At 37.6% G+C, this 26,510-nt stretch overlaps 1 protein-coding gene across 2 annotated transcripts in view; it reads right to left on the bottom strand.

Annotated features, from left to right (window-relative positions):
• Nucleotides 1–26,510, bottom strand: part of ITSN2 (intersectin 2) — a gene marked incomplete at its 3' end in the record, with an annotated part of 138,247 nt that overhangs the window by 53,611 nt on the left and 58,126 nt on the right. For both annotated transcript variants that reach the window (XM_079721309.1, XM_079721310.1), the window contains 7 exons: nt 23,034–23,170; nt 21,884–21,981; nt 12,973–13,142; nt 12,521–12,665; nt 9,733–9,938; nt 7,484–7,548; nt 5,100–5,266 (listed from right to left, as the gene is read on the bottom strand). In XM_079721309.1, coding sequence (XP_079577435.1) covers nt 5,100–5,266; nt 7,484–7,548; nt 9,733–9,938; nt 12,521–12,665; nt 12,973–13,142; nt 21,884–21,981; nt 23,034–23,170 — 988 coding nt within the window. The remainder of the gene's footprint in view (nt 1–5,099; nt 5,267–7,483; nt 7,549–9,732; nt 9,939–12,520; nt 12,666–12,972; nt 13,143–21,883; nt 21,982–23,033; nt 23,171–26,510) is intronic.

Raw genomic sequence — 26,510 nt, 5'->3', positions numbered from 1 at the left:
ACCTCACTATTAGAGAAATGCAAATCAAAACTACAATGAGGTATCACCTCACACCAGTTAGAATGGGCGTCATCAGAAAATCTACAAACAGCAAATGCTGGAGAGGGTGTGGAGAAAAGGGAACCCTCTTGCACTGTTGGTGGGAATGTAAACTGATACAGCCACTATGGAGAACAGTATGGAGGTTCCTTAAAAAACTAAAAATAGAATTACCATAGGATCCAGCAATCCCACTACTGGGCATATACCCTGAGAAAACCATAATTCAAAAAGACACATGCACCCCAATGTTCACTGCAGCACTATTTACAATAGCCAGGTCATGGAAGCAACCTAAATGCCCATCGACAGATGAATGGATAAAGAAGATGTGGTACATATATACAATGGAATATTACTCAGCCATAAAAAGGAACGAAACTGGGTCATTTGTTGAGACGTGGATGGATCTAGAGACTGTCATACAGAGTGAAGTAAGTCAGAAAGAGAAAAACAAATATCATATATTAATGCATATATGTGGAACCTAGAAAAATGGTACGATGAACCATTGTGCAGGGCAGAAATAGAGACACAGATGTAGAGAACAAATGTATGGACAACAAGGGGGAAAGTGGTGGTGGTATGATGAATTGGAGATTTGGATTGACATGTATACACTAATATGTATAAAATGGATAACTAATAAGAACCTGCTGTATAAAAAAATAAATAAAATTCAAAAATTCAAAAAAAAAAAAAAAAAAAAAAAGACCAGCAGCCAAGGAGGAAAGAAAAGGATTCTAAGACTGTCAACTCATTAGATTAAATTAAGGTGTTCAAGTCAGTAAGCAAGGGGCTTGGGAGGCTCTAGGATTTTTGTTTTGTGATGTTTTAAAGTTTTTAATATCTTCAGAGCTGAGTTACGTATTTGGTCAATCAATGACAAACCTATAGAACATCTATGATTTCAAGTTCTTAAAATGAAAAAGACTCAAGGCCAAGGAATATTACATAAGGGAATATTTTGGCTAAGACAATCAGGCTTGAGTAATATCTTCCTCTGTTTCCCAAGAATAACAAAATCTGGGCTTCCCTGGTGGCGCAGTGGTTGGGAGTCCGCCTGCCGATGCAGGGGACACGGGTTTGTGCCCCGGTCTGGGAAGATCCCACGTGCCGCGGAGCGGCTGGGCTCGTGAGCTATGGCTGCTGGGCCTGCGTGTCTGGAGCCTGTGCTCCGCAATGGGAGAGGCCACAACAGTGAGAGGCCTGCGTACCGCAAAAAAAAAAAACCAAAATCTACCTTCTGGTTTTGGATGCAGTGTTTTAATTGTAGTCTACATCATTAATATAGGGATGTTAGAAGGGGAAAAATGGTCCTTTTCTGCGGGGGTAGTAATTTTGCTGGAGTGAACTGAATAAATGGCAATAACTCTTTAGGGAATTTTTAAGAAAAAGGATATTTTCATGAACAAATTCTGAACTAAGAAAGCAATGTAAGTTACTTTATTCTAAATTAGCACTTTACAGTAAGGTAAGCACAAAAGCAAGGATTTTATATTGTTTTCCTAGCTGCAGAAGATTCTATTCAATTCCATGAAATACTAAGGAGCAAAGGAGTAGTATCACAGAGTGCCTACTATGTGGTAGGCACTGTATAGCAACTTACAGGGCATGTAATCCTCAATGAGGTACTAGTATCCTCATTTTTCAAATGAGAAAACTGTGGTTCAGAGAAGTGAAGCAACTTGTCTGAGATAAAATCCAGATCTGTCTTAATCCAAGGCATGCAATCATCCCACCTCCCCACTGTGACCTCAGGGAGTTAGCTAGTGTCTAATGATGGATATGACACTCAAAAACATATAACCAAATTAATGCTATAAATGCCTTTGGAGATACATATCTTGGTACTTAAAGGAGAGCAAGAGAGAGCCATCTCACAGAGCTGGAAATGGCAAGTTCAGGCTTAGCCTTCTCCGTAGAGAACAGTCTGGAATTCCTTGGCACAGCAGAGTGGCAACCACCCAACCAGAACCCTTCAGCGCTGCCTCAGAGTCCTCAGAGACCAGTAGAGACACATCCCATGAGGACATGGGAGCTAGTTGAGTGTCCCTGAGAAAAGGCTAGGTCCAGCACATTTCCGGCTTCTGCTACGCATACCTGCTTGCTCTGGCTCTTGCCTGGCTCGCCGGCTGCAGCCATCTTATTCACTTGCTACCTTTTTCACTAATGCTGCCACTGGGGGGTTTTCTTGGTTCCTCCAAGCTCTCTCTCCCTCTCCTCCCACCTTAGGGCTATTGCATATGCATCTACCTGCAACGTACTCCAGTCTATCAGGATTTTTAGATGGAATCATCAGAAACCGACTCTGGCTGATTTAAGCCTAAGACAAACGGAGTGTACTGGGTGGCTCACAGAACTTCCAGGAAGGCTGCAATACGAGGTTTGGAGATTAGGAAGAGACAAAGCAAAGCTGGACAAACAGAACTTCAGCCAAAATCACACCCAGAACCAGCCTGAAGAGGGCTCTGTTGCCTTTGCCTCTGAATGCAATGCTCCCTTAGACAAGGATATCTTGGAATCACTGCTCCAAAAACTGAATGTTGCTACCACACTCATTGCCACCAAAAGAAATTCTCAGCTCTGCTTTTTGGTATCACCAGTTCCTGATTCACTGCCTTGGACAGATGACTCTGACCAAGCCTGGGTCATGTTCCCAAACCCTAACTGCAAGGAAGGCTAGGAAAGTGAGTAGGTGGGCTTTGGAGAAGCCTGCCCCTTACCAAGACTCACACCGTGGGAAGGAATTCAGGAAAGGAATTCAGATGTTAAATAGCCAAAAAATTCCACCCCTCATTTCTTCCCCTGCTTGCTTTTTCAAGACTGGCCTATTTACAGTTCAGGTCTTTGTTGAACCAGCTCCTCAGAGGCCTTCCCTTGACCACCTCATCTTAAAAGATCTTCAGTCTGTTGTTACCTGAACCATGTTTGTTCCTTCACTGTACTTATCACAGTCGATCATCATTTATTTGGACTGTACCTTTCATGAGTACCTTGACTGCTTTGTTCACCTGTTTCCCAGTGCCCCTGACCAAGCCTTACACAGCTCTCAGTGAACAGCCGTTGAATGAACGAGTAAGTGCATGAATACTTAAGAAGGCAGAGACTCTACCTGCTTAATTTTCTCTAGATTCAATGTAGTTTTATGTTAAAGGAGTTTCCACACATTACACTGGGAATTAATCGAATTACTTTATAGGCACAGTCACAGTCTTATTAATCAGTACAATACCATGTTCCATTTTGTATTTTCATTATTATTATTTTTTACTTGAGTGGTAATGCTTATCTAATTGGCATGCAATCATGCTATGGATTTTCACTACGCAGTTTCTGCTCATAATTGGCCACTTTTCTTACCTGAACACATACAGATTTAAAAATACGTTTGAAAAGGTATATCTTGCTCTCTGTAACAAATCAGGTATAATCTTGTGTGCTATTATATGCCAAGTGTTTTCTTATAGAGAACTTCATAATCGAGATCCAGACGTGGCATTAATGACTAACGACTTCCCGGCTATGTCAGGATCTGAGATCATTAAACCTTTTCAGGAATGCTTCCCCACCACTACGCTGTTAAGTCCCTTAATGGTGCCTTAATTGGGGCTTTTATCGACTGCAGCAGCTCAGTAAATATGTTTTTAATTCATCATTAGCTTTACAGTAATGAGTGTAGCCACTCAGTTGCCACTTCCAGCAAGCTGGCTCCTGGCTCCATGCCTCTGGACTTTGAACATGTCTCTGGTCTAGTACTTCTCCACCACAAGAATCTGAGACCCTGAGGTCTAGAGTCTTATAGATCTTTGCATTTTCCAGAATGTTCAACAGAGGCTTGGACACATATTAATTATTACTCTGTTGAACGTTGGCTACATGAGGTTAGTGGCTATTTTAAAGTCTCTTTTAAATGTGTCTGTGTTCTATCTCCACACGTAATGTAGTGCTTGTAAACACTGTCTATAGAACTGCAACTGGCTCCTTGTCCCACCACCCTGGGAAGTCTAGAGTTTATGCTAAAAGGGCTTATCCCTTCTAAGGGTCCTTATCCCACTAGCAAAATTGTGTACAATATTTTGTGTGTAGGTGAATTTATTCAAGGAGAGGTTGTAATTTTCACCAGCCTCTCTGAGTTAGAAAAGTTTAAGAACTACTGCTCCAGAGGCTTCTAAATCTCAAATTGTCTGCCGAAAGTATAGGTGCAGAAAAATTCCACCTACATGCACACTTCCTCTCTCCCTGTATTCCTAAAAGGGGAGAAGTAGTGGTAACAGTAATGATAATAATAGTAATAATAAACGTTCATTGGACACATACAAAATAAATAAATAAATAAATAAAATAAAGTGGGATAGGTTCTTAAAACGAGGAAAAATATATATATATTTATACATACGTGCTTATGACTTTTATGTGCAAGAGAATATAAATTTTAAAAAAACAGAAAAAAATAAATAAAAATTTTAAAAAAGCAAGTTATTTATGTCATCATATAATGGGTTTAATTTTGTTATTTCAAAATGAATTAATAAATATTTTTTAAATTTGTTTCAATTTCTAATATGGAAAGTATTGCTAGATATAATCCATATATTTTCAGAAACTTTGGAGTCCCTAATAATTTTTAAGAATGTAAAAAGTTCCTGAAACCAAAAAGTCTGAGAACTGCTACACTATATCATACTAGTGGTGGGATGAAAAGCAGCAGGAACTCAGAGTGTGGGCTGGGTCACATTAATGTCAGACCCTTAAAGATTTACAGACTCTTCAAGGCGGTCCCTTGTAAGCCTCCCTGAATCTAGACCATTCCCTAACTTCAGTTATCATGAGGCCCACCCCTATCTATGGCTCTTGTCCTTGGAATTTCATAGAAATAGTTTTGCCCTTATCTCTCTAACAGGATCCCTATAATAAACTACATTTTACTGGAGCTACCTTAAGTGGTTTCCTTGTAACCAAAGCAGCCTGACCAAAACCATATACATGCATCTGTTTTAAATATGAACCCTGATCAACAGGAACGGAATGCTTCTGTTTCTATATCAAAATAACTCTACCTCGTGATCTTTTGGTTTGACGTAATTTGATGGAAAAATTCCAGTTCTATCTCCGATACTTCCTGTCCACCATTCTCCATCTTTCTGGGTCACCAATATTTCTTCACCTTCAGTGAAAGTCAAATCTCCAGGTTCTACACTTGAATATGGATAAAGTGCAATATACTCTGTAGGAAACAAAGCAAAAAGAAACTAGTTTTGGTTGCAAGATTACAGAAGTAAAAAAAAAACTGTTGATCTCCAAGATCTTGAGTAATTTTGCTGTAAAAGACCTTGTGACTTAAGGAAACTTAATGTAAAGAGATGTTAAGGTAGAAAATGGAATGAAGTAATTATTTAATAATTTCTTAGAAAAAGATTACATCTTTGACTGAACATAAAACTTTATCACAGGGTTTCTTTTTTCCCCAACTGTATCATCATCACCATCATCATCATCATCATGTCACAGAAAATAACCCCAAAACTACAAATAGGTATCAGTATTTTTACAGAGAGTCAAGACATGAAAAGTTTTTTTTAACCTTCTTACATATAGTTTAATCTGTTAAATTATTTTCTCTTTAATTCTTTTACATAGTTGTGGAAATGCCCACTATTCAGCTGACATCAGTATGAGAGGCCAATTTCCATCACAATGGCCCAGCTCCTAGCACAGTGCTTGGCATAGAATAGATGCTCAATAAATATTTGTTCATGAATAACCTTAAGGAAAATGTCTAAGTTTTTATACCGGCTTTGTTTTTTTGTTCAGACGATTCCTAGTACTTAGAAGAAACAGTCAATGACCAGGTTTTAGAAGTCTTTTTCTTTCTTCTAGTACTATTTGTATTTGTTGACATGAAATTTGCTCTGTAGATCATAAACTGGAGATGGCCAGAAACTATTTACTATCCACATTCCCATATTATTCAATTTAGCTGACTTAACAAGATGAAAAATGATTACAAGGTTAAGGTATGTTGCAACAAGCCAGGTCCTTTCCAAAATACTCCTCACCACTTTCCTAGGATCATTCCACTGCAGTTATTCCACAGTAAACCTCTGGTTGCAGCCTTGCTGGTGACTCGATTTGCCTAACCTTTCACAGCTGAGCCTTGGCTCATACCTTTCCCTCTGTCCACCAAGCTTTCTCTTCGTCACTAAGCAAGAACCTACTCATTGTTTAAGATGATTCAACATGGACACCTCTGTGGATTCATAGGTCCTACTCAAAATTATGTTTTTGTTCATTCATCATAGAATTTATTACAATTATATGCCTAGCCTTCCCATTTTACTGTGAGCACTTGGGAAGTTGTATTTTATTCATCCGTGTATATTTCAGGCTGTAGCACACAATCTCTAATGTAGTAGATACTGAATAAACTGTTTAATTTACCATTAAACTGATTTTCTTGAGCAATATAAACAAAATGTACTTAAACTGTTCAACTAATTTTACAGTGAATATATAATTCATTTATTTATAAACCTATACAACTATTAAATAAAAATATTATCTGAAATAAGGGTAGACATTTTTCAGTACATTATCAAAATTAAGATACTCAAACAACCCAAAGGGTAATAAAAAATGTCTTTGTAATATTTATGATTAAAGTGTATCTTGGGGCTTCCCTGGTGGCGCAGTGGTTGAGAGTCCACCTGCCGATGCAGGGGACACGGGTTCGTGCCCCGGTCCGGGAAGATCCCACATGCCGCGGAGCAGCTGGGCCTGTGAGCCATGGCCACTGAGCCTGCGTGCCCGGAGCCTGTGCTCCGCAACGGGAGAGGCCACAACAGTGAGAGGCCCGCGTACCGCAAAAAAAAAAAAAAAAAAAAAAAAGTGTATCTTGATTTCAAATCCTACTTAATGATTTATATGGTACACTGTAATTAAAATGCAATTCAGGGAATTAATTCCCTGGCGGTCCAGTGATTAGGATTCTGCACTCTCACTGCTGAGGGCCCGGGTTCAATCCCTGGTCAGGGAACTAAAAATCCCACAAGCTGTGCAGTATGGCCAAAAAAACAACAACAAACAAGTGCAATTCATAAACAACTAAATGTACTGAAATTTCCTTATATTCTAAACATCTATAATCTAGATATATAATAAAAGGAAAACAAAAAACTTCATGCTATCTCATTGCAACACTTATCTATGATCTTATTTATTGAGGCCGTCTATGCTGAATTTTTATAGTACTGATTTTCTAAAAGCGTCAAGTATTTTCAGCTATATATTTTCTATATCCTCAATATTCATGTGAAATAGAGCGGGAGCAGGTTTTCCTAACCTCACTTTAATACTGAAGACACAGAAACAAGGAGAGTAACAACTGTGGGAAGTCAGTAGCTAATTTGACTTCCATCTAATTTATAAATTGCCAAAAGCTCACCTTCTCCCACTGTACAGGCTGCAGAGGTAGGTTTCTTGTTTACAGCTGCATACAAAGCTTCTGGTCTGCCAAATATACACACAAACAGATTTAAAAAAATAATAAAATAACAAAAAAAGACATCAACAAGTAAATAAACAAAAAAGGTGATTTGATGAAAACAGGAGGTTTTAGCAGTGCATTCTTTTAAGGGCTAAAGTTAATTGAAATATTGTCTCAGTACACAGGCTAGAAATACCCTCATACGCAAAATCCTAGTGGATTAAGCACTGTTTACTTACAAACTACTTAATTTTTTAAATCTATTGAGGTAATTTCAATATGATTTATAAATAGTTTTTCGAATGTGAGATATTTTGCCTTTCTAAAGTAACTTAAAAGACATGAGGCATTGGTAAATGGGCAATTATTTGGTAAAGCACACATGGGACTTGGCTTGGTTTAGAGGAAAATAAGGGCAATATATAAATTTTACTACTTGTTTAGAGCACAGTACATTTAAAAATATGTAAAAATAACAAAACTTTATTTTTACATTTTGGAACATACATAGCTTTTATTTCCAACTTAACCCAGGAAACTGTTTTCAAAAATCTGGAAAACTGTGGCATTTAAGAACTAGACATCTGTAGAATACACCAGGGCTTTCCAGGACCTGTGAGTAAATTGTATAGTGAAGCAGTTTACAGGTTAAAAGAGGGAACCCTTACTACAACTCATGGGCACACTGAATGGACTGCCTTGCTGAATTCTCCATTACCGCAGCATTTCGAGTTGCATGCCTTATCTGTTAGAAAAGATCAGTAATTGAATGAAAAGTTAGAAGAAATGTCCTTTAAGGCATTTAAACTTAATCCCTTTGTGTTTAAGTTTTCCTTCTCTGTAAAATGTCATGGAGTTTAAATAAGATAATTACTATAAAGGGTCTAGCACAGTGCCAGCATACACATCAGCTATGTATTACTGTTGTTCCTGTTATTACACACTCTAAATCTAAAATTCCATGTCAGTCTGAAAAGTAAATTTCTGCATTTGAACTGAAAATTGATGTATAGAACCTTAGCACTGAAAGGATTTTTAAAGATTTTTTAGTTTATTATTTTCATTCAATCAATTAAAAAACTAGAGACCAAGCAGGTTACCCTACACAGTCTGGCAAAAATAGCAGAATCAGAACTCAAGGCTCTTGATTTCCAAAGACCCTGTTCCTTTTCAATAAATCATTCTGCTTTTCTATTTAGATCAACTTCCATATAAAACACAAGTGATAATTACCCACAGCTATATTAGAGTACTTATTTGTTTGTACTAAAGATGTTTGATGACCTGACTCCCTTACAGACTGGGAAACAAAGGCCAGAGACCCTATCTGGTTTTGTTTTTTGTTCATGCAAAAGTTCATTCATTTGATTGTCCTTTCATTCGCTTTTCTCCTCATTTACTAAGCAAATATGATTGAGCAGCTACTATGCATTAAGATCACACTAGGTATGGAAAAACTGAAAAATGAACAAAAAAGACGCGAATCCCACCCTCCTGGAGTTTATGACCTAATAAGGGATATAGGTAAGAAAGTAAATAACTACAACACAGTGTGTCATGAGCCGTAAGAAACGTGATGTTCAGGGAACTCTGGAGGCCCAGAGATAGGAACGCCTCACTCTGGCAAAGGCGAGGCCCTCGGTATTGATTTGTCTAAATATTGACAATTTACAGTAAATAATAAGGGAGAAACCTCCAAAGGAAATGAAAAATAACTTCTCTAACTGACCTGATGTTAGTACAAAGAAAGCAACAGATCTAAAATCTTAAGCACTTTGAAAACTTTAGGAATCTGAAATAACTAGAATAAAAGATATTCAAAACTTGGTACAAATCATCTGAGGTATGATTTTTTTCACTCTAGGAATCACCCTTCTGGTATTAAACTCAAGCATAAACTTTTAATTTTCCTGCACAGACAACTGTACTGTGGCTGACTCATCAGTGAAAATACCAACATCCACACCTCATGTAAACACACAAAAATGCTTACTCTTGGGCTTCCCTGGTGGCGCAGTGGTTGAGAGTCCGCCTGCCGATGCAGCGGACACGGGTTTGTGCCCCGGTCTGGGAAGATCCCACATGCCGCGGAGCGGCTGGGCCCATGAGCAATGGCCACTGAGCCTCCACGTCCAGAGCCTGTGCTCCGCAACAGGAGAGGCCACAACAGTGAGAAGCCCGCGTACCGCAAAAAAAAAAAAGCTTACTCTTCCCGCCTGACTTCACTCCCAGGGATGATTTTGACGTAAGATTTTGGAAACCATCCTCTTCCTCCATGCACCTCCCCAAACCACCAATTTTCTTGCTGCTCCAAGACAGTAATGATATCATGTTTTGAGAAGTTCAAGTGGTTATCTTTCTTTGCAGTCCAGGAACAAAGGGCCTGTGCTTTTAGGTTTTCTACAACCTGTCCCTGTGAAATCAAAACCACAAAATTAAAAACAAACAAACAAAAAACACAATGGTAACCATGATTTTTGTTTTCTAGTATATAACATACTTACTGTTCAAACAGCAGACCAGTTTGGTGTGGTGGTGACTTAGTATCAATGGTGACTTAATCTACTAACCAACTTAAAATTATATATGACAGACAATCACCTGAATAGCCTTCTGTGAAGTTAAAGACCCAACACCTACCATTCAAGGAAACATCTTGGCACTAAGTATCAGAGGTATGGAAGGTGAACCCTGGGTACGCAAGAAGTGTACTCATAGATCCATCAAGTATGTATCATATAACAAATGAAAAGGGAAACCCTTTCTCTCCTCCAATTTCCAAGGTCTCCTCACTGCAGTGGATTCTGTTTATTCCACTAGGAATGGAGATGCAGTTGTGATGGGCCTCCCTCCACTTTTCTGTTTTCTGTTTCATAACGTCTTCGTATTCTTATTCATCCTTCTTTCTTTCCTTCTCCTCTCAGAGGAAGGAGTGTTTTCATTTTGTTGATAGGGCTAGCCTCTTTACCTGTGCTCTAAACTTTCTATCATGTCTTCCCACCTTCTAACAATATTTTGTAGCACTGTGAATTCTCTGTCTTGAATCTTTAATTTTCCACTTCTCTACTTACTTCTACTTCTTTTTTTTAATTCTTAAAAAATATTTATTTATTTATTTGGCTGTACCGGGATCTTAGTTGCTGCATGTGGGATCTTTAGTTGTGGCATTCGGGATCTGGTTCCCTGACCAGGGATTGAACCCGGGCCCTCTGCATTGGGAGTGTGGAGTCTTAACCACTGGACCACCAGGGAAGTCCCCTTACTTCTACTTCTAACTTCCTTAAAGAAAGGACAGTCTTAAACTTGCTTTCCAATTTCACCCCTCAGTCCATTCTAATTTAGGTTCTGCAACCATCACAATATTGAATCTCTTGACAAGATCACTGATAACATCAGAGCCAAAAGCTTCTTGCAAACCCTTACCTCCTCTGATCTCTGAACAGTGCTGACATCACTAAAACCCCTGCAGTTCGTGAAGTTCACTCTCTGGTGATTGATGGCTCCTCTTTGGTCCAGTCTCCTTCCCTTCCTGTTTTATATGATTTCCCTAATCTTATTTATGCCTATGATTTCTCAAATCTGTATCTTAATTATAACTTTATCTTTTGAGCTCCAGACTTGTAAATCAAGCTGCCTGCTGGGCCTTCCCAGCAGGTTGTCCCTCCTACAAATACCTAAGTTGCACGTCTGAAATGTAATCACTTTTAGAACCCACAAAACCCACTCCTCCGGTACTGCCATCCTCTCAGTTACTCAAGCTAAAGACCCTGAAGAGGTATGTTTAACTCCAACTTCTTCCTCACTCTTCACATTCAATGAATTGCCAATTTTATGTTGACTCCTAACACTCTTCTAAGTCCATCTCCTCTTCTATATATTTTCATTACTGGTTCACATCATCTGTTACTTAGCTATTGTAATATCCTCCCTTTGTTGGTCTCCTCCCTTTGCTTCCTTCCACCAATCTGGCCTCTATACTACTGCCAGAGTTATCCTTCTAAAATATACACTTCAACTCTCCTCTTAAAAACCTTCATGGGCTTTCCACTGCCAGTTGCTTAGCATGGTATTAAATGCTTCATAAATAAACCTCAACCTCTCTCTCCAACTTCACTTAACCCTTTCTTCATGAATCCTGTACTCTAGCCACACTATAAACAATACTTGTTTCCTATAAACTCCTCTTGTTAACATGCCGCAGTGACTTTTCCCAAACTGTTCTTTCACAGGAATAACTTTCCTTCTTCGTTTGGTGAAAGCTTGCTCATTTTTGAAGGTTCGACTGAAATGCCTTACCTATTGTGAAGCCTGCTCCAATTCCCACAGATTGAATTGAAATGCTCTCTCCTCTGTATACCCCTCAAAATTTCATAAAATATCTTTATTACAACACTTCTCATACAGTTATTTATTTATATGTTTGTCTTCATTAGATTATGACTTCTTAATGGCAGAGGTTTTTTTTTTTCCATTAAATTTCTAGCACATAATAAATGCCTGGAACCTGTGGTCACACAATAAACATTTTTTGAGTGAAGGACTCTATTCTGATGAAGTCTGAAATTTCTTTTTAATAATGTTAATGTAACAATGCTGGCACCTCGGTTACATCTAAACCAGAGGCTAAACATATATGTAACACAGTTCTCACACAAATGACTTACTTAAGGAAAACACAAACAAAAAAACCCCAAGCCCAAGCTCTTCTTACAATAACTACAAATTAAGACTATAATCAGATTTGTAAAAATGATATTTTGAGCTCAGAAACCTTAGCTAGTAGCAACTTGCTACTATGAGAATAAATTGTTGAGAAACCTCTAATAATAATTTCTTCAACCTCATATCACATATGAATGGTAAGAAAAGAAACTAAATGATACAAACTTTGGTTAGATGAGTAAATGATGGCCTTGTACAAAAATCTTCATTCTATTTTATGTGAACCAGGAGCAATGTCAAAGAATAAAACACAAGAAAATTAAAGATACATACCTGTCCGTGAATAGGTGATGTAGATACAGGGGACACAGTGCGAGTAAAAGCTGATTTTTTCTGCCATGATGTGTTAACAGTTAGGCTTGAAAACGATACATTTTGATAATCAGTCACTGATGCTGGTTGATTTGAAGAAAGTGATCTATAAATATAACAATATGACAAAAGTATACTTAATTGTTTAGAATCTAATGAAGTACTACCAATTTATCTATTTGTATATAATATACATTGTGTTGAAACACAACTTAGGCAAAAAAAAAAATTTATGAACTACTGACCCATGTTTATATTTATTAAAATTCAGAATTAAATTTGGAACAAAAGGTACTCTTTAGAGAGTCCAGTGCAGATTACAATATGATTAAGTAGCAGGTTGACACAAACACATATTAGGTGTTCACACATTTGCAGAGACGTGTAAACTCCATTATTAGCTAAAAACTTACTCAGAAGTTGAGGTAGCAGATAAAGACACTGTAGGAGGAAGTAAGGCCTTCTTAGGCGACACAGATTTTTCAGACGTTATTTTTTCTACATAGTTGCATGGAAACCAGCCAAAATTTCCTTGAAAACTACCATAAAGCCAACCAGGTTCTCCTACAGTTTTTTCATCAACCTATGGAAACAAAAAGTAGGGTTAACAGTGGTTAGAAAGCCACTTATTTACAAAGGAAAGAGATGCAGACCACTGTCCAGCAGCCTAATTTTCAGAATTTAGTCCATCTAACTAAACAGCTAAAGTCCTTTCTACAGTAGATTATTATCTCTAATGACGGACAAGGTGCCTTTTTAAATTTAAATTTTTAATTTTATCCAAGTTAATATATAAAAATAGTTTACATTCCTATCAGAGTCTTTTTGAACTCTCTAGAAGAAATAGAAAACTTTTTCTGAATACTGTTTTCCAACTGGTAAAACACAGAGGTGATTTATAGTTTCATTTCTTCTCCCAGACATTTCCCTCCTACAGTCTGGCATCCTCTGTCCTCACAGCACCCCTTCTTCCGCTTCTTGGTCCTTTGTCCTTTAAACACTGATGATACCTCAAGTTTTATCACTGGCTCTCTTACTTCACACTATACACTTCTGGAAGAGGCCCACTCACTTCTATAGTGATGAGTTCTTTATACGATATATTTGCAGAACTGACTTCTTTTCTCTAATGGGATAAGCCTGTACTTTCAACTACTTCCCAGATATCTTCAACTGGATGATACATAGGAATTTCCAACTCAAGTCTAAGATTGAACTTGTTTTCTTCCCCAGTCTACTCCTTCTCCTAAATTACTGTATCTCTGTTATTCTTACCATCAAAGACTTAGTCATTCTAAATAAAAAATCTTTGGATAGGGAGGGTGGGAGGGAGGGAGATGCAAGAGGGAAGAGATATGGGGACATATGTACACGTATAACTGATTCACTTTGTTATAAAGCAGAAACTAACACACCATTGTAAAGCAATTATACTCCAATAAAGATGTTAAAAAAAAAATCTCTGGCTCTTACCTCTCTCACGCTTCCATATCCAAACTGTGTTGATTTCGCTTCTAAAAGCTCTTTCAAATTATTTTTTTCAACCCTACCCTCCTAACCTACTTCAGGCCTTTTTCATTTCACACCTAGATTACTGTAATCTTTACTCATCCTTTAAAATTCTGTTAACTGCCCCCAAACTAGGTCAGAGTTATCTCATACATACTGTCATGAGACAGCATGCATTATCATACTGTGTGATTCTTTTTTTGGCGGTATGTGGGCCTCTCCCCTTGCGGACCACAGGCTCCGGATGCGCAGACTCAGCGGCTATGGCTCACGGGCCCAGCCGCTCCGCGGCATGTGGGATCTTCCCAGACCGGGGCATGAACCCGTGTCCCCTGCATCGGCAGGCGGACTCTCAACCACTGCGCCACCAGGGAAGCCCCCTGTGTGATTCTTTATTTACATGTATCTCTTCCATTTGTCTGTGAGCCTTTTAATTGATACCCACTGTCCAGCATAATACATATTTTCTTAATTCACTGAATAAATATGCCAGCTATGTCTCTGTTCTCCACTCCATTTTCTACACTTTTCAGATAACCTTTCTAAAATAGATTTGACAGTGTTTTACCTATCAAAATCATGTAGAATTTGTATGGTGATTCCATATCCATTAAGATTTTTAAAAACACTTTTTTTGAGGTATAATTAGCATATTATAAATTCACATTTAAGGTATTAAATTTGATAAGTTTTGACATATGTATACAGTTGTAAAAAATCACACAACCAAGATAATAAACATATCTATCATCCCGAAATGTCTCCTTTTGCTCTACTGAAAGCACTCCCTCCCACTCCTCCACTTGACCCACACCCCATCTCCAGGAAAACACAGGTCTGCTTTTTGTCATTATAAATTAGTCTGCATGTTCTAGAACTTTATATAAATAAAATCACACAATATACATCCCTTTCTGGGGGGTCTGACTTTTACTCGGCCTATTATTTATTATTATTTTGAGATCCATCCATGTTGCAGTGAATGTGAATAGTTCATTTCATTTTATTGCTGAGTAATATTACATTGTATGATGTACCACAATTTGTCTATCTGTTTACCTACTGATGGAAGATTGAATTGTTTCCAGTTTTCTGGCTATTACAAATAAAGCTGCTAGGAACATTTGTCTTTGTATGGACATATGCTTTCAATTCTCTCGAGTAAAGATCTAGGAGTGAGAGGGCTGTCTCATATGGTAGATGCATGTTTAACTTATTTTACTGATAATAATGACTTTATTGAGATATAATTCACCATACAATCCTCCCATTTAAAGTACACAAATCAATGGATTTTAGTATATTCACTTATGCAACCATTATCACAATCAATTATAGAAATCTTGTACTATGTTATATCTAAGAGTCTAAGAAATCCTTGAGCAGCCCCAAGTTGTAAGGATTTTCTCCAATGTCTTTCTCTAGAAGTTCCACAGTTCTAGGTTTTACATTTCAGGATTTACCTCTGATCTATTTTGAGTTAACTTTCATATATGTTGTAAGGAATAAATGAAAATTCATTTTTGTGCCTATGGATATCCAAATGTTCCAATGTCATTTGCTTTTTTGAAAAGACTAGGACTTCCCTGGTGGTGCAGTGGGTAAGAATCCGCCTGCCAATGCAGGGGACACGGGTTCGAGCTCTGGTCCAGGAAGATCTCACATGCCGCAGAGCAACTAAGCCTATGTACCACAACTGCTGAGCCTGCGCTCTAGAGCCTGCGTTCCGCAACAAGAGAAGCCACCACAATGAGAAGCCCACGAACCTCAACAAAGAGTAGCCCCCGCTCGCCGCAACTAGAGAAAGCCTGCGCAGCAACAAAGACCCAATGCAGCTAAAAATAAATAAATAAATAAATTTATATTAAAAAAAAAGACTATCCTTTCTCCACTGAGTTGCCTTTGCACCTTTATAAAAAATCAGTTATATAAATATGCAGGTGTAGATCCATGTATCTATTCTGTTCCACTTGTCTGTTTTCCAATCTAGATACTAATACTACACCATTCTGATTGCTATAACTTTTATAATAAGCCTTATAATCAGGTAGCATAAGATCTCCAACTTTGTTCTTCTTTTTCCAAAGTTGTTTTGGTTATGAATCAGCTTGTAAATTCTATTCTGTTCCACCTGTCTATTTTCCAATCTAGATACTAATACTACATCATTCTGATTGCTATAACTTTTATAATAAGCCTTATAATCAGGTAGCATAAGATCTCCAACTTTGTTCTTCTTTTTCCAAAGTTGTTTTGGTTATGAATCAGCTTGTAAATTCTATTCTGTTCCACTTGTTTATTTTCCAATCTAGATACTAATACTACACCATCTTGATTGCTATACCTTTTATAATAAGCCTTATAATCAGGTAACATAACATCTCCAACTTTGTTCTTCTTTTTCCAAAGTTGTTTTGATTATGAATCAGCCTGTAAATTCTATTCTGTTCCACTTGTTTATTTTCCAATCTAGATACTAATACTACACCATCTTGATTGCTATAACTTTTATAATAAGCCTTATAATCAGGTAACATAACATCTCCAACTTTGTTCTTCTTTTTCCAAAGTGGTTTGGTTATGAATCAGCTTGTAAATTTTTACAAAAAAGTGGAAAAGAAGTACTGAGATCTTCCTGAATGGAACACTTGTAGGATAGAGCCTGAGGATTTGCCCAAACTGTTCTCATTTAAGTATTATTTCCTAAGCTCTGTATTTATCTAAAACAGAGATAATTTAGGGGAAAAAAAGATGTTAAAAAATATATATAATATGTATAAAAATTCTCAATTAAAAAGGGCTACCCTTTTAATACGTCTGATGAACTAAATGTGATTGAGAGACGCCGATATTGCTGTTTCTGTTATCTTGTGCACAAGACCTATCAGATGTGTGAAAATACTGACCCCTTGGAAAAGAAGTCTGTGTTAATATAATTGTACATTCTATGCTGTCATATGTAGCATATCACATAGACAACTGTCTGGCTGTACTTGGAAGACTTTTTGAAATCTGATTGCTACTCAATGATTTTCTGTTTTAAAGAGTGTTAAACAGATCATATATGCAAGTAATAAGACCAAAAATCTTAACACCAATGTATACAATTAAACCGCATAGCTTATATTCTTAAAAAAAAAAAAAAGCCTGGTGGGAGTTTGATTGAAACTGCCTTGAATCTATAGAACAATTTGAGGAGAATTGCTTTCTTATCAATACAGAGTCTTCCAATCCATAAACATGGTATAGCTTTCCATTTGTTTAGGTCTTCCATTTTTCTCAACAATACTTTGTAATTTTCAATAAACAGGTCTTGTATATCTTTTGTCAGTTTTATATCTAAGCATTTCATATTTTTTATGTTACTGTAAATGTTATTTTTAATTTCAATTTCTGAATATCCATTGCTTGTAGGTAGAAATACAACTAATTTCTGTATATTGATCTTGTTTCCTGCAACTTTGCTAAACTCACTTATTACTTCTAGTAGCTTTTTTTTCTTTTTAAGATTCTATGGGATTTTCTACACAATCATGTCTTCTGCAAATTAAATCTTACTTCTCCATTTCCAATCTTTTTTTTTTTTTTTTTTTTTTTTTTTTTTGCGGTACACGGGCCTCTCACTGCTGTGGCCTCTCCCGTTGCGGAGCACAGGCTCTGGACGCGCAGGCTCAGCGGCCATGGCTCAGGGGCCCAGACGCTCCGCGGCATGTGGGATCCTCCCGGACCAGGGCACGAACCCGTGTCCCCTGCATCGGCAGGCAGACTCTCAACCACTGCACCACCAGGGAAGCCCCTCCATTTCCAATCTTAATGTCTTTTATTCTATGCTGAGTCACTGCAGATCCATTACCATTTTTATCCTAGAAGATCCCATCTCTCTAGTTTTAAGCTCTTCAAAGTTCAAACTTCTTAGTGTAGAATTCAAGGCCTCTGAAATTGTGGTTTCTTTGTCAAGTACCAACTTACCTTTCTAGCTTCATCTCCTAATATTTGTCCCATATTCTAGGTAAATGGTTATGTGACATTCTTTAAACACACCAGGCTCAGTGTTTTTGTTCAAGATATTCCTCCTGCCAGAATTTTGTCAGGTTTAGGGGAAAGAACAGAGACTTTGGAGTTAAGTGAACCATGTTTCAGTCTTAGCTATGCCACGTGGCTGGTAATCTGCTGTAAGGTAATGAATATCATCTAAAGCCTCAGTTTGTTCATCCATAAATTTTGGGGGAAAATACCTGCCCTACCTTCCTCCAGGTTATTCTGAGGATTAAATTAAGAATATTTATAAAAGTGCTTAGTAAACTGTAAAGCTCTAAACAAGTATAAAGCATAATACTTTGAGCCCTTTCTTCATCCTATCCTTGGGAAAAATGTTCCCAATGCTATTTGGTTGTGTTATTGCCTCATCTTCTGGGCTCCTATAGCACTTTATTTCTTTAAATGGTTGATCTAAACATATCGCATTGTATTTTGTACAATTATAGATATTTCTTTTTTCTTCCTAAACTTTGCCTTCCTTATTCATTTTTATATATCCCCAGTAGGCACATGGCTAGAAACTCAACAAATGTTAACTTGAATGGACTATTCTAAATTAGATAAACAAGAGATTCAAAGTTTAATTAATAACAAATGGATTTATTATCAGGCAACTTCACTTGTGTTTATGGTAAATAATTCTCATTTTAATGCCATATGTCTGGCTATTTATTACATCATGAATGAGATATTTAAAAAATCCCTCAATCTAAGCTGCTTTGGTTAACTACATAGATAGTATCATAACTATCTAATTACCATAAAATGGTGTTCTGAAATAGAACAAAAGGAACCATAGATAAAATATTATCCTGTAGATCTAGTTAAGACTAGTTTAAAATAGCTAATCCAGAGCACTAAAAATAAAGGCAAGAACATAATAAACCCTGAGGAATATGCAACTTAAACCTGATTTAAATATTTGGTCTAAAGGCAAGGAATCACTGAAAGGTATGAGTACTGGCATTCAAACACTAACTTCCTCCTTTTCTTACAAACATTTAAAAGCAAAATTTCTTTAATACTATTTCCTAATGTTTTCAACCTTCTGAAGAAGAAAAGGCCCAATCATTTATTATTCAGAGTTAGACCAGATTGGCTCTGTAAGGGGTCAATTTTAACCAATTTCATACCTGTCATTTACAATTCTAACTGATTTCTAGTTGTCAATTTACATAGAGAGTTAAACTAGAAATTTTTACATAAATTCTCACAGGCCTAGGGAAACTATTACTTCAAAAATAACATTAACAGATAAGGATAGAAAAATAGGTTGCCATGAAAAATGTTGCCATGGTTCAGTGGAATTTATCATCTTTTTCACTTTCACTCAAACCTCCTCGGCCACCTTCATTCATTAAGTTGACCAGATGTTGCCTCCTATCTTACCAACAATACAGAAGCCCTCAGATTTGACTTCACCTCTACTTCAGCACAAGTTATGATCCCATCCATCCCTTCGTCCAGCCCTCCAATCACAAAGGAAAATGTATCTAGCCCTTCCACCTCTCCCTCTTCCTGTGCTATAGACCCCAAGCCCTCCAGATTATCATGGATCTTCCTCCTCTCCATCCATTGGTCAGAACAGAGAGGTCTGACAGGGAGGCAGGAGGTGCCTTCCTGAGTGCTCTGTGTTCTGTGTGTTGAATTGAGTGGTGGTTTCAAAGATCTATATACATGTACAAATTATGTGAGCTGTACACTTGTGGTTGTGTACTTCACTCAATGTAAATTACATTTTAATTAGAAAAAACACCTCCCTCCATTAGTGATTTACTCTTTCTGGTATCATTAACCCTTTTCCTCTGCAGATCCTTTCTACTATTTAAACTTGCTCAGGCTTCTGCCAAGTTAAAAAACAAAAAACAAAAAGCAAGAACAACTTCCCTCAACCCACATTCCTCATTATTTACCACCTTTGCTCCCTCTCCTCTTTCAAAAGTCAAGCTCCTTCAGAGAGTTTCATATATTCATTGTCTCCTCTTCCTCCCTTCCAACTGTTCCTCAACTCACTGACATCTGGCTTCTTCCCCCACCACTCCACTCAACTAATACTCTTCTCCTCAAGGTTAACAATAACTGTGCTGTTGTTAATCTAATGGTTATTTTTTTAGTAGTCTTATTTTACATGTGGACCACTCTTCTCAAATGTCCCTGACACTAAACTCTGTTTTGTTCCTACCTCTAGTCATTCTTTTATGGCTCCCCCTCCTCTAACAATCCCTTCCATGTCTGTGCTTTTCAGGGATTGCATCCTCAGTCATCTTCCCCCTTCTTTATTACACCCTTGGATGAGCTCTGCCACAGTCGTCTTCAATAACCATCACAACACACTGATGACATCCAAACTGGCTTCTAGATATCTCTGGATATCCAACTGCTGCCTAGAAATCTGAAACTCATCCCACACTGAACTCATTATAATTCCCACTTAAATTTCCTCCTTCTAATCTTCCTGTCTTAATGAATGAACACCATTATCAACCAAGCTGTCCAAATCAGGTATCTGGTAGTAACTCATGACTCATTCTTTACGTCAAAGATTCGGCAGAGAACACAAGCACTCAAGAAACTCCAGCTAACATTATGTTCCTGCTGTCACTACCACCAGACTGGCTCTCTGACCGTGGGAGATGTCTGCTCTAAAGCTGGTAGCAGTCTACACCCTTCCTTCCTCTACTTCTTTAGGATGTCTGTCTTTCTCATTAAACTATAAACTCACTGAGAGCAGAGACTGTCTTGTTCACTATACCCCTAGCCTATCATAGCTCCCAACAAGTATTTGCTGAAACAAATAAAGGATATAACCAAAAATATAAGTAAGCTCTTGACCAAACATGCCCAGAGCTAGGCTACATTGCTTCATTCTTGGACACTACCTCATCATCACCAAGTAGAAGAGGAGGAACGGCAGGACCAGAAGACTGTGGACTCAAGCTCCTCAGCTGAGGAGCAGCTATGGCACTGTCAGTGTGGCAATGGCAACAGAAGGAATGTGTAGCTGGGGACTGTCTTGAGCATTTGAATAGATGGTTCTAGTAAACCTTATTCCAAGTATCATTAAACATTTGCTACCTGATAAAATACACCAAACTGGTGACAGTGCAGGTTAAAAAAGAAAACAGACACTGGCTAGGTATTCTAGGCAATATTGCCTTTATTTACTAAGAAGAAAACTGAAGACAGGATTAAAATCGAAGTCGGTATGCTTCTAAAGCCTGTATTCTTTCCAGTAAATCACATAGCTCTGTCAAATGCTATTCCCTGCATCCTCTCTTATTCATTCATTTTACATCGTTTGTGATTATACAATAAAAATCTTTTTTTTCCAAGGAACAAGGGTCTGCATCTAATTAGAGCTACAGAACCTAACTCCTTCAACTCTTTTAATGGTTGCCAGAAAATAACCAGCTCCCCCATATTTCACTGGTAATTTATTAAAATAACAAAATATCACCTTTTATGACATAAAGCAGTATGGCAGAGTGGAAAGAACACTGGTTTTGGAAATCAAAAGACATGTACTTGCACCCCACATTGCCAGTGTGCTGCTGACAGTTACAACTTGTGTTAAGTCTTCCTACCTAGAATATGGCAGTAATAATAACTGTCCTATGCAGCTCTGCGGTATGTCATAAGAACCAAATGAGGTAATGCTTAGGGTATATTTTTAAAATGGTAAATCACTATATAATAGTATACTCAATATTATTATAGAAAGTAATACAGTACATTGCATTCAGCTTATTCATGAGAAAAAAGCATTTTGTTTCCCACCTGTATTATATCCCCAGAATTAAAACTCATTTCGTCATGGTTCCTTGCTTCAAAGCAATATAATGCTCTGTAATTTACCAAAGCACTGGCTGGCTCACCTAAAGAGAAGATAATTGTCATTATTTGCTTCTTTCATATATACACATCTTTGCTATGACTCAATAAAGAGCTTGAAAAGAAAAAAACTGAGCATCAAACAGTATCATGAAAATCCATTTAATATAGGCTTGTTAGAATTTAAATATTTTCAATAGTCACAGAATCAATATAAAAACAAACAAGGATATTCGTCTTAAGTAGGAGTCAGTAAAACAAAGAGATAGCTTGCAGGGTGTGCCATAAGCATGAATGAAGGAAGGTGGGGTGGTAATTGAGCTGTGTCAAGTGGAGGGAGACTAAGTTGCAAGAGGCTTAATTTGATCTGCCAGGGTCAGAATATCACAGGGAAGAAGAGCACAAAAGGGAGGTCACAGACAGAAGGTTAGTCAGTAAACAGGGTTGACTACAGATGTATCAGTATGGTTCTAAAAAAAAAAAACTGTACAAGAGTTCACAAGTGTACTTGACAATAGATGAAAGATATTTTACTTTGCTCATTTGTAGAATAAATGCTTTAACTTAGAAATTTTTCAACATATTGTATCATTAATAAGGATTCAAAGGTTTGTGCATTCAGAAGAAATACAATAATATTTAAAGTATTTTAGAAATGCACTCTGGGGTGTATCAAAAACAATGTATATCTTCTGAGAAAATTTCAGTATGCAAAGGCTTAAAACTTTACTGTTGCTTCATTAAAATAAACAGTTTAGTTACACTGGTGGAATAAAATATTTTAAACTATTTACTTCAATTATGAAAACTGTGTCAGGGTTTATGCACTGTTAGTGATGTCTATCTTCTTTTCTTTGTGTTGCTTTAAGATTTCTACTCTCAGTCTGTTTTTTTTTTTTTTCTCAGTCTGTTTTAATAAACCCATGAACTTCTCATCCAAGTTTAATTTAGAAAAAGGTCTTTTCTGACTCTAAGAATTAGCATTCATTTTAATTTTCTTCTTTTTTTGAACCTCATCAGAGTCTATTTTTTTCTTTTCACTTTTGTTGCTCTGTTTCAGAAAAATCAAATCAATTATTTTCATCCTTATCCTTACTTTGTTTCTCCTCAGCTTTCCACTCCACTTCTTGAACTTTTTCTTGTGTTTTTTCTTCTTGGAGTCGCTTTTGCTTTTCTTCTTCCTCCTTTCTAAGATTTTCTTTCCATAAGTTTTCTTTTCCTTGTTTTGCTTTCCTTTACATGAAAGAAAAAGAGTTTGCATAATGTCCTAAATTTTTTTATGCAAAATAAAAATGTAATAGAAGATCTTGTTCCTGACAAACTAAAGAAAAATTACATATTTCTTATATGTTTAAATATAATCTTAGGGACTTCTCTGATGGCTCAGTGGTTGAGAATCTGCCTGCCAATGCAGGGGACACAGGTTCGAGCCCTGGGCCAGGAAGATCCCACATGAAGCAGAGCAACTAAGCCCATGCGCCACAACCACTGAGCCTGCGAGCCACAACTACTGAGCCCATGGGCCACAACTACTGAAGCCCGTGCACCCTAGAGCCTGGGCGTCACAACTACTGAGCCCATGCACCACAACTACTGAAACCTGCTCTAGGGCCCACATGTTGCAACTACTGAGCCCGTGTGCTCCAACTACTGAAGCCCATGCACCTAGAGCCTGTGCTCCACAACAAGAGAAGCCACCGCAATGAGAAGCCCGCACACCACAACGAAGAGTAGCCCCTGATCGCCGCAACTAGAGAAAGCCCGCGTGCAGCAATGAAGACCCAACACAGCCAAAAGTAACAAAATAAAAAAAAATACAATCTTATACAGTTATGTATTTATTATATATAGCAAAGACATATTAGTAGGGGGCTGTGGAGAAACCATGGGGATCAGGGCTGAAGGGGAAAACCAATTAATCAATCAATTAATCAAGAGAGAAACTAAGCACAAGTAGATGAGCTAGGGAGTATGACTAACAATTTCTCACACTCTCAAATTTCTTCCTGCCAGCCAACCTCCCAAACCCAAGAAAAAAAGTGGAAAAAAACTGTAATGGAACTGTTCAGAAAACGAATCTAAAAATTATATCTAAATTTCCTTCCTTTGTCTCCAGATTCTTCACAAGGACTGCTGTCAAACTCTTATTCCCACTAACCTAGCTAATCCCTGTTTTCAGGATTGAGTCATTGCTGTGAAAATAGGAAATGCTGCTGGACAGATTATCTACTTCTTATATTATCACTTAAAAGTCATTTTCATTTGTTAGATTTTAGATAATAGAGCATTTTTCCTCTATAGGTCCATACTTCTGTACATGTTTCTATGACATTTGATATAGCTGCAGCTTGGTTTCTAGCTGGTCAAGATGGTTTAAGATCAGCTTAGTTGTTTTAGTATTAGAATTAATGCTCACTGGAGTTCTTCTTTTTTTTTTTTTTTTTTTTTTTTGCGGTATGCCGGCCTCTCACTGTTGTGGCCTCTCCCGTTGCGGAGCACAGGCTCCGGACGGACGCGCAGGCTCAGCGGCCATGGCTCACGGGCCCAGCCGCTCCGCGGCATGTGGGATCTTCCCGGACCGGGGCACGAACCCGTGTCCCCTGCATCGGCAGGCGGACTCTCAACCACTGCGCCACCAGGGAAGCCCTGGAGTTCTTCTTGCATATACTTTTTATGATCTTACTGGAGGCAGAGCAGTCACCACTAATTAGCACCTTCTTCAAGTCTCAGCACACATTATCAGGGGCTAAGAAGATTGTGACTGGATGCATCCCTAGGATTTGGGGGCATTTATGCCCCACCAAGGTGAAAGTCTTGGCTTAATTCCATATCTCTATTCCTATAATTCCTGGAGGAATTTGGAAATCCTGGATAATTCCAAAAACTGTACACCCACTCAGTCATGAACCCTTCCTCCTCATCCCCCAAATGTCTTATACTTCATACTCCTGGTTCATTATCCCACAACTAACTTCCTCTCAACGCTTTGCAAATCCTCCTACACCCTCTATCACTTTGCAGAGTGCTTTCTCTAGCACTTTCCATAACTGACATCCAGCTCTCCTTTGAGAGGCATGCTTCTCTTGCAGTCCTTAAGCAATTCCGACCAATATTCCCTTTCCCAGTTCCAGTAACTTTCCCTGACACTCTCCCACGCCTAGGATGACCCAACCTACCTTTATTTAAATTCCCATAGCATTATAAACACCACTATCAGAGTACCTGCCACATATTTACTGGGATAAAGAAAAGACTAGAGAGTTAAGAGAATAAAAAATTAAATTTTGGTGAAGTTTCTATGTGTGTATTTGTGGATGAGAAACTGGTCCACGGCCAGAAGATGCTTCAGAAGTTGGACAAAGAGGCCACATCTACAATGTGAAAACCTGACTATTACCAATAGCTTGGGATGAGAAGGCAACATACCGTAGCAAATGGCCAAGAAATCAAGATGTAGTACTAAGACCCAGCTCTGGACCAATTCTACATGTTCTGATTTCTTCCCTCTACTAAAGCAGGATAATGTGCAAGGACAATGAATAAAATGAAAATGTGTATTACTAATACAGTCTGTTGGCCTGAAAGGAATTGTGAGCAATGATGGAGAGATATCAAGATACTTGCATGTGTAAACAGAAAATTCTTACTAGCACATGACAGTCTCCATCTCTGTCAATCAAGAAGATTATTTACTACTAATGAATGAATGAATAAAAGTCGTTTTATTTGAGGATGCTCTTCAGAAGACTTAAAATAATATTTGTGGAACATCCTGCATGTGACTAATTTATTGTGATTTATTTTGATGATTTATTTTGATGACTGTCAATTTCTTTGACAACTACTCATTTTACTTTTTAGAAATGGACTTATTATATCTAAGGGAGAGCCCAAAATAAATAAATTCAAATAGAACTAAAAAAAAAGAAAGAAAAAGAAAATTCTAACACAGGGACTAGTTGTGCAGCACTGCACAGTTCCCTTGTGCAATGTTAAGTGGCACAAGTTAGGTGGCAAATAAAAGCCTTAATTTGAACCTTACTGTCTCCATGTCTATATTATTCCGGGATCTCTTGTTAGGGAATCACAAAAGTAGGGGTCTTAGAATAAAGAATATTATAGCTATTTGTTTAGCTGTCTGACTCTCCTACTAGAATTATGAGAAATCTAGGGGCAAGGAGTAACCGTAACCCAGAGTCTACCTGCATCGCAGTCAACAGTGACCACTCAGTAAAAATGTGTTAAAGTGGTTATTCTAAAGCCATTAAGAAATAGAGGCCTGCTATATGGTAATGGGTCTTTCTTGCCTTCCCAGTAACTATTAGCTCTTTCATAGACATTATTGTCTACTCTTCTCCAGGGCAAAGAAATGTTGGTTTGTTGATATTTGTTAACTAATTATAATAATTTCTGACACTAGAGAACTTGGGAGAAACAAAGGAACATATTAGAAATAGAATCTTACCGATAGAAAAAAAAATCATGCAAAGTCTCTAAATGAATGGTTCTAAGCTTCAGATACCACAACTGTCTCACTTTTCCTTGCTATAAATGTAGGCAGTTGATATAGCTC

This window comes from Hyperoodon ampullatus, assembly GCF_949752795.1.
Source record: "Hyperoodon ampullatus genome assembly, chromosome: 15".
Classification (NCBI taxonomy): domain Eukaryota; kingdom Metazoa; phylum Chordata; class Mammalia; order Artiodactyla; family Ziphiidae; genus Hyperoodon; species Hyperoodon ampullatus.
Note: the sequence above shows the minus strand (reverse complement) of the source record. Positions and strands in the feature narration are given on the sequence as shown.